The 7,886-nt window shown below is 37.2% G+C and overlaps 1 protein-coding gene across 1 annotated transcript in view; it reads left to right on the top strand.

The window, feature by feature from the left end:
* Nucleotides 1–7,886, top strand: part of LOC104470331 (rho GTPase-activating protein 12-like) — a gene marked incomplete at its 3' end in the record, with an annotated part of 51,487 nt that overhangs the window by 600 nt on the left and 43,001 nt on the right. Inside the window, 1 exon segment of the mRNA XM_010085200.1 lies at nt 1–70. This exon segment is cut by the window's left edge and continues 14 nt beyond it. Coding sequence (XP_010083502.1) covers nt 1–70 — 70 coding nt within the window.

The following is a 7,886-nucleotide window of genomic DNA, read 5'->3' as shown; positions in this document are numbered from 1 at the left end:
CTCAGAAAAAATTCACCAGGATTCGGAGTCTGGAGATGAACTCAGTAGTAGCTCCACAGAACAAGTGCAGGTGAGCTAAAAAATGGTCACTGTAGATTTGTGTGGGTTGTTTTTTTTTTTTCTTTTGCTTCCTTACTGCCATAATTGCTTGGTACTGTTTTGAGTTTTATTCCCAATAAATTCAGATTGTTAAAGTAAAAATGTATTGTCTCAGCGTGAACTGGTTGCTGAAGTCTGAACAGTTGATCTGTATAGCTCTGTTCCTCACAGAAATACTTTGCTTTGGGGATAAATTCCATTTACATTATCCTATGTTTGAATGTTACAGAAATGTTTTTATTCTTTCTTTATTAAGATAGTTTTGACATGACACTGAATTTGGTTTATATTTTATTCTAGAGGAAGGGAGCCTACTGTAGTAACCTGTTGCTTCTTGTCTTGTTGAAATAATAGTGCTAGTTACTGTCAGCTTTTCCCAAGTATGTGTATAGATAGTGTAAGACCTGTAAATTGGTCTGTTAGTGAGTTTAGTAGTTTGAAAATGGTACGTTTAAGATTTATATGGAGTTTAATTTCTGGCTTGATTATTTTATTTGTAGACTCTTCTTGTAATGAGTCAGCCTTGCCAATTCTGCTTCTCCCCACTTTGCTCTGGATTAAAACTCAAAACATGTGAGTTTGTTAATTAGTGTGGAAGAATCTGAGGAATGATATACTCCCACTTCAGGCTAAAACTGGGCATTGATGGACTCTCTTCCTTAAAGTGATTTCTCTCACTTTTTAATTTTTTTTTTTTTTTTCTTAACAGGCCTCTCCCACCTCCAACAAAAGATTAGCACTCTGACTTAGATATCAGGTCACTTCTGGCATGGGTAGCCAAATTAGTCTGTTGTAATTCCAGGTTTGTTCTTGAACCACCGATGTATGTGTGCGTACACATGTGTATGTGTGTATGTAGATAATTCCTGTGCCTCAGCCCCCCAATCTTTCTGTAGGGAGATGTTAAATTATTGTAAAATTCTAAGGTTAAAAGCTCCCTACTCTTGAGCTTTCTTACTGTGTAATGTGGAACTGTTGTTGCTTGGGTACAAACTGATCATTATAGTAAATCCCACTTGACAGCATGTGTTCAAGAGTACTAAAAGAACTCACTCAAGTGTGGTATTCAAATAAAAGTTAATGCTAACTTTAGAAATAAAAATCTTAATGTGGAGAGCTGTGAATCTGTACTTGGCTCATAAGACATGGTTAAGACAAAGCTGCTTACTTAATGAGTGAGTGTGGGAAGATCTTAAAGATACAACATTATGTCATTTATGTAGTCTTTGAACTGTATGAGATCATAAATCTGTGTGTATTTATATATAAAAATACTCCAAATCAGTAGTCTTTCAATATCCTACTCTATTCTTGGCCTCGTTCTTGAAATTCGGAGTTTCTCTAGTTGTGGGACTTCACACCTCTAATATTTGTATATTTTAAGATAATTTTGTTTTAACTTCTTATCATTTACGGGGGGGGGGGAATAAGATTCCCGAATTGAATTTCTTTTTTTTAAAGTAATTTCTCACTTATGCAATGTAAATTGATCGGTTTTCTTGCACTGTCTTTACAGCAGTGCTCTAGCTTACTGTAGTTACTGTGAGCCACTTAGAAAGTGGAAGGGTAAAATAATTGTTAGATCTTTATTTTAGAAGAGTGTGTAGCAGCCCATCTACTGCCATAGTAATCAGTTGCCAAACAAATTATGAAAATACCAAGGAATGTTTAGAAAGTATATCCTACTTTAAGTAGTTCACCACACAAAAATTTATACGATATGTTAAGACAGTTCCTTCCGCTGTGTTGACCATAATTTGATGCATCTCCTTCTCTAAAGTAGATGAAATTAATGTTGCATGGGTATCCAGTAAGAAATATATGGTCTGCTGCTCACTTTCCACCAGAGTTTGTGGCTGTTGATGCAGTGATACTTAGTCTTTTCACCTTTCTCACCCCCAAATATACTTGACTCAATGCTACAACCTATTTATAAGTTTTGATTTGAGTGAGGCAGGTATGTGTGTGTTTGTGGACTTCACTGGCTTATGGAAGGTCCGAAGATGTGAGTTTTAACAGTGTTTAAAAATTACAAATCCTAAAAATGCTACATTTTTTTCTGTGAACAAAGCACGGCAGTTTCTGACTGATGTTACTGAGACCTTGCCACTATTGCAGTCTTGGGCGTCAGGAGTGCGCACGCTCGTTGTGCCTTGCAGTTGTCTTATTTTAAAAGTGTGAAGTAGTTAATCTCCTCTTGTGCAATCACAAGCTCTTTAAATACAATGAAAATATTTGACATTTAGTAGCCGTAGGGATTAAAGCAGTAGCAGCGCTGATGTCACCGTTAGCTCAGTCTGGGCATTCAGAGTGCCAGCCTTCTCGCTGGAACAGCCCCATGGGTTTTTTTTAGAATTCTTTCAATAATGAGCATTGTTTACTAGAAATCAGCTGTGCAGAAATTAATGGCTCAGAAAGCTGTTTTTATTGCTCTTAGTCTGTAGTGAGAACATCAAGTTCCCGGCTTTCAGGCACAAACAGGATTTCACTTCACAAGACTGGCTGTGGTTCTCCCTACCGTGCCTGTGTGGAGTTCAGTTTTATGCAGTCTGCATTATAATAAACGTTAATCTACAGGTGTTCTGTCTTAAATTTGTAAGATTAGAAGCTAGAATGATCTCAATACCTTTGTGTAGATTATTTTTTGGGATGTTTTCAGTATCCTGTGTACAAACGTGAGATGCATAGGAATGCTTCTATTATGAGATTCCTCCAGGAGGTGGTTACGTTATTCTCTGAAGGTTATTCTCCTCCTTTCCAGTACTAAAGGGCAGGTTCTGCAGCTGTACAGTCTCAAGCTCATAGGCTTGCTGGCTGTGGAAATACTGGAAGATCCAGAGTCTCCAAAGTACTACATAAAGGAACGATTTTGTAGCAGCTGAAATATTACATGAAGCGGAGGATGGAGAATTGACAGTGGGAGCAGAATTTGCAGACGTAAGCAAATTATGTGGTCAAGAGAAATATCAGGAGTGGATAAGTGAATGTCTTGACATCTTATGGAAAAAAATTCCAACTGTTGTGTGCAACTCAAGGCATTGTAATGTTAGTGTATGGACTTGAACCTGTAGGAAGGCTGGAGGTAGTTGGAAGTAAGGCTTCAGAGGAAACAAGCTCCAGTTTAACCAGATTTAAATCTCTGGTGGAGACAGCAACTGCAGGTGGAATTGAATGAAATGGTTCAGGAGTGCACAGCTGGGCATAAGAATCACTGACGTACTGGCATTTGAAGCTGTAAGAATCAATGAAATTCAATAAAATTTTAGGAAAATAGTGTCAAGTGTGATGTCCTGATCCCACAGGAAGGGCAAAAAAAAAAACTCCTCAGAGGGGCCAGTGATGGGGAAAAAGGACAATTTTGAAAGAGGAAATTCTGTAGCAGAGGAGGGATGATACATGAAGGAAGCAAATGGCAGGTCCCAGCGGTGTGCAGTAGAGCCCTGAGCAATTGTTCTGAAGAAGACATGTTTAGACATACCTAAACAGGAAAGAAGAGTTGAAGCAGAAGTGGAAGACACTAGAAGTGGCCTTGAAGAGGAGAGCTTTGGGTAGTGCTTGCAGGTAAAATCTACTACAAAGTTTTGAGAGAGGTGTGCAGCCAGTTTGGGTAAGTGCAGAGATCATGTCACAAGTGGTTAGGTGTTATCTTTATGAGGATGATACTTTGGAATAAAATAGTTACGGACAAATTAAAATCTGCTTTCAGCAATGCTAATACATAACCTATGTGAAATAACTTTGTTTGTTAAAAAGTTACCTCCTCTTCTGCCATAGGAAACAATATATTTAAGAGTAAAATACTTGCACTGTCTTAATGTTACTTTTTATGCTTATTAAAAGTTACCTGTAGTAGCAGGCTGGTTTTAATCATTATAAAAATAGACAGTGACCTATTTGCAAAGATTGTTCTGTCTTTCATCCTCTTTAGTAATTGACTGTTGCATAAACTGTGAAGCACTAAAGGGGATTATCACTAGGATGGCTGTTTTGTTTCAGTTAATTCTGAGTAGTAAAGATCTTGAAAGAGATCTTTATATCTTACCTCTGCAGTTTCTGTGGGATTGTTGTAACTTTTTTTAATTGAGAAGACAAATTTTTTTTGTGTTTTGTAGAAGATGTGAGAGTGTGTCTTTTTGAGAACTTGGCATTCTTGACTTTGTCTCTTGGTTGAAAGACTGGTGGCAAATCTTGAGTATTAGACTGCCTTGTTAGGCAAACATGAAACCTCTGAAATAAATGGCTATTACTGGTTTTGTGGGGCCCAGAGTTAATTTGCTTTATTATAAGACATTTTGGGGTATTTTTGATTTAATTAATTTGCCCAAAGAATAAATAATTTGATGGTATGAAGGAAGCAGGCTATATACAAGTGTTTTTCTTAATGAAACTGAACATGTGTGCAGATTCATGGTGGCATATGTAATGTAATACTTCAAATTACATTTTAAGTTCGATCTTTTTAATCTCGTAACTCCTTAAAATCAGCATTTGTTATTCTAATGATATTAAATGCTGAAATATGCCCATTATAAAGAATAACTTTCATTGTCAAGGAACTAAAAGTTTTATAATTTTATAAATTTTGTAAAACATTAAAACAATTTTTTTCTTTTTCTGTAATTCCAGTAACTGCTGCTAGAACTTTGTAACCAGCTTGAAATGTTTCCCAAGTTGTATCAGAAACTGTGAATGTTGTCTGTCCAGAACCTTTGAGGAATACTTTTCCTGGAGCTTTTTTTTTCCTACCCAGTCACAGCAGGTCTGGATAGTTTGACTTTACAGTGGTGCTGGTTTTGATCAGCCTGTCTCAGTATAGGTAACAACTGTGTAAGTCTGCTAGCAGATAGTTGTCCCGCTCGGTGCGAGTGAATAATTCTGGATTTAGGTGCCCTAGAATGAGAAGGCGCTGTGTCCCACTAACACTGCCCACAGCCTGTATGCTCCTCTGAACTTTCCTGCTGCAAATCAGATTGACCTTCTTTAAAAAACAAAAACAAAAAACAAGTGTTATCTATGTGAAGCAATTGTGGTAAAATCCGAACCTGGGAGACAAATTGATTTTACTTGACTGGCTTGTTATAGTACTGGTGCCTGAATGCCCACTGAGTAAGCTACAGATCTGCCTGGCACATGCAGTTTTGTGTTGTGCTGTCAGAATTGTCCCTGTCGATGGCAGGGGGGTTGGAACTAGGAATGATCTTTAATGTCCCTTCCAACCCAAACCATTCTGTGATTCTGTCCTATTCTATGAATTGAAACAAGCATCTAGAGCACTGTTAAAATTCTACGAGTGCCAGCAGAGTCTTCTAACTCTTAACCCCTATATACATTAATTTCGTGCAGAAAATGATAAAGTGGAACTTACAGGGTATCAACTTACATCAGTAAGCCTGTGTCTTTGATCCTGGTAAAACTACTTACTAGCTCAAATGAAGCTCGAGCAGCAGTGCTTAAGGCATAACACTCATAATATGGAATTCTTTTTTTCATCTAGAAAAGTGTAGTTTCTAGTATGCCATATGAGTTTTGGTGCCTGCTGCCCCACCTACTTTTTCTTTTGAAATAGTACAAAATACCACCCTCAGTAGGGGTGACGGCAGGGTCTTTACCGATGGTGGAGTAAATGCTTAAACAGAAGAGCAGCCCTAGGAGAAGGAATGGGTGTTTTGTCTGACTGCTGCCCAAACTGAAAGCAGCTGGAGATAGGGGGACTTGCCTGTTCTTCCTTGGCAGTGCTTCTGTCGGTTTTAAGTCGGGAATCTCCAGACATAAAACAAACCCAAATTGCTTTGTAAGTAACAAAAAGCTGTCTGGGAATATTTGATCATATCTTGTTCTTGCACATAACTCTGAATATAAACAATTGCGTTTGGTATGTCTTTACCTGGTTACTATCTAGGCAGTTGTTTAATATTGCAGTGCTTGCCTATGGAATAAAAGCAGTGTTATTCTGTAGTATTCTAAAGAAAGTATCATTTGTTTCACAGCAGTAGGGAACGTATGACTCGGTAGAAAAAAATGCAGAACACTCTTTTTCTTTCTTTTTAGGCAGCTTTCTCTGGAATAGTAGGCATTTGTGCTTAGAAAAAGGAAAGTAAAATCCATGTGTATCTAGTACCCAAACAGCTGGTATTCTTCTGATGTGCTTTGCCAGATAAGTTTGATTTTAAAAATGGTAGAGAGAAACAAGTTTTACCCTTACGTGGGATTTGTTCTAATGCTAAAGGATGATATTTTTGGACAAAATAATCTTTCAGGACAGTAAGAATTGAAGATTTTCAAGGACTTTTGTGATGGTGAGTAACTGGGCAACGTAGTGTTAGATTACATTGATCAATATTGAATTTAGTCTGTCTTAATATGGCTTCTGAGTTCTTGCGAAAGATAGTAACTTTTTAGTAGATTGTTTTATGAAAGTGTTAGGTTGATGCAGAGAAACAATCAAAACAAGTATAGAGAATGTCAGTAATAGGAAATGGAGTGAAACAAAAATGCAGAACTCTAATTCATGGTATTTCTGTATTTTAAATGGTGAGCAGTTGCCAGCCCCTCTGATCTTGAAAAGGAGATAACAGTGCTGAAAATAGCATAGAAGAGGTGAAAAATATGAGCAGAGATGTGGAATAGTTCCAGTGCGAAAGCTTTGCAAAAACCTGCATGCTAGGGGTGCACATTTAGTACTACATACAGAGGACTCCTGATTTTTAAGTTAGTATTGTAATTATTGGTGCTGAAATGGCTGAGAGATTGAGAAGTAAAGCAACCTTAATTTTTTTTTCTTTCAACGGGTTTTATCTGCATGTCTTTTCTTTTGTGAACTCTTTGACAGAAACTTAGAGCTTGTGTACAGTGATGCTCTGAAGACTAGCATAGATGTTTGGAGTCTATATTTCAATTAATTCTAGTTTTCCTTCTGATAAAATAGTTTTGTAAATGAAAGCTTAAAGTTGAGCTGTCTGAATGGATTGAGTTTATTGCTTATGCTGGGTTTTGGTGTTACATTATCTGCCTTCAACTAATGTTTGTGATCAAATTAATGATTAGAATTTACTGGCTCCTATCTTAAATCTGAAATTACATATTACATTTTGAATTTAATTAACATAGTTTAAATTGTTCCCTTTTTTAAGTGGTTTGCCTGGGGCTTCTGGATGCTCTTCATATCATCCAGTTACATTAAGCAGCTTTGCTGTGTTCTGTTCAGATGCATTGCTGAAGAGCAGAGGTTTATGTGTGTTTTCTGACGGTGCCTAGCATATGCGGTTGCCATCTTTCTCTTGATTTAATGGATTATCGTTCAGTTGAGTCACTTTGCTCTAGTTACTGCCTGGCTTTACGAATATTTATTGCTAGTACAGCCGTGAGTTGGAGGAGGGCTGGCTTAACTGGTGTTGTGGTCAAGTTTGTCAGTGTGAAGTCTGCACATCTGCTGTATTGGAGAACACACTTGCCTTCTTAGTGTCACTGGTGTGATGAGACTTTGCAACAAATGTGCAAACGTAAAGAAGTATCCTAATAAAATATTATGCCTGATAAAAACAAAAATACTATTAGCAACCTTTCAGGACTTTCAACTGGTTGTTCAGCATTTCTAATATTGTTATATACACATTTCTTTTCTAGACAGCTTGATAGATTGCCAGGATATTGTTTAGAAATCACTCCTGCTATGACAGAAGCTTAATGCTGTGTTGCACGCAACCATTGTTTGTTCTTTAAGTTTTAGAAGAAGCTTTATCCTGTGGTAAAGTGTTGTAACACTAAATACAAGGTTCCTGAGTGACTTT

Source organism: Pterocles gutturalis, unplaced genomic scaffold (assembly GCF_000699245.1).
Source record: "Pterocles gutturalis isolate BGI_N339 unplaced genomic scaffold, ASM69924v1 scaffold40875, whole genome shotgun sequence".
Taxonomy (NCBI): domain Eukaryota; kingdom Metazoa; phylum Chordata; class Aves; order Pterocliformes; family Pteroclidae; genus Pterocles; species Pterocles gutturalis.
Note: the sequence above shows the minus strand (reverse complement) of the source record. Positions and strands in the feature narration are given on the sequence as shown.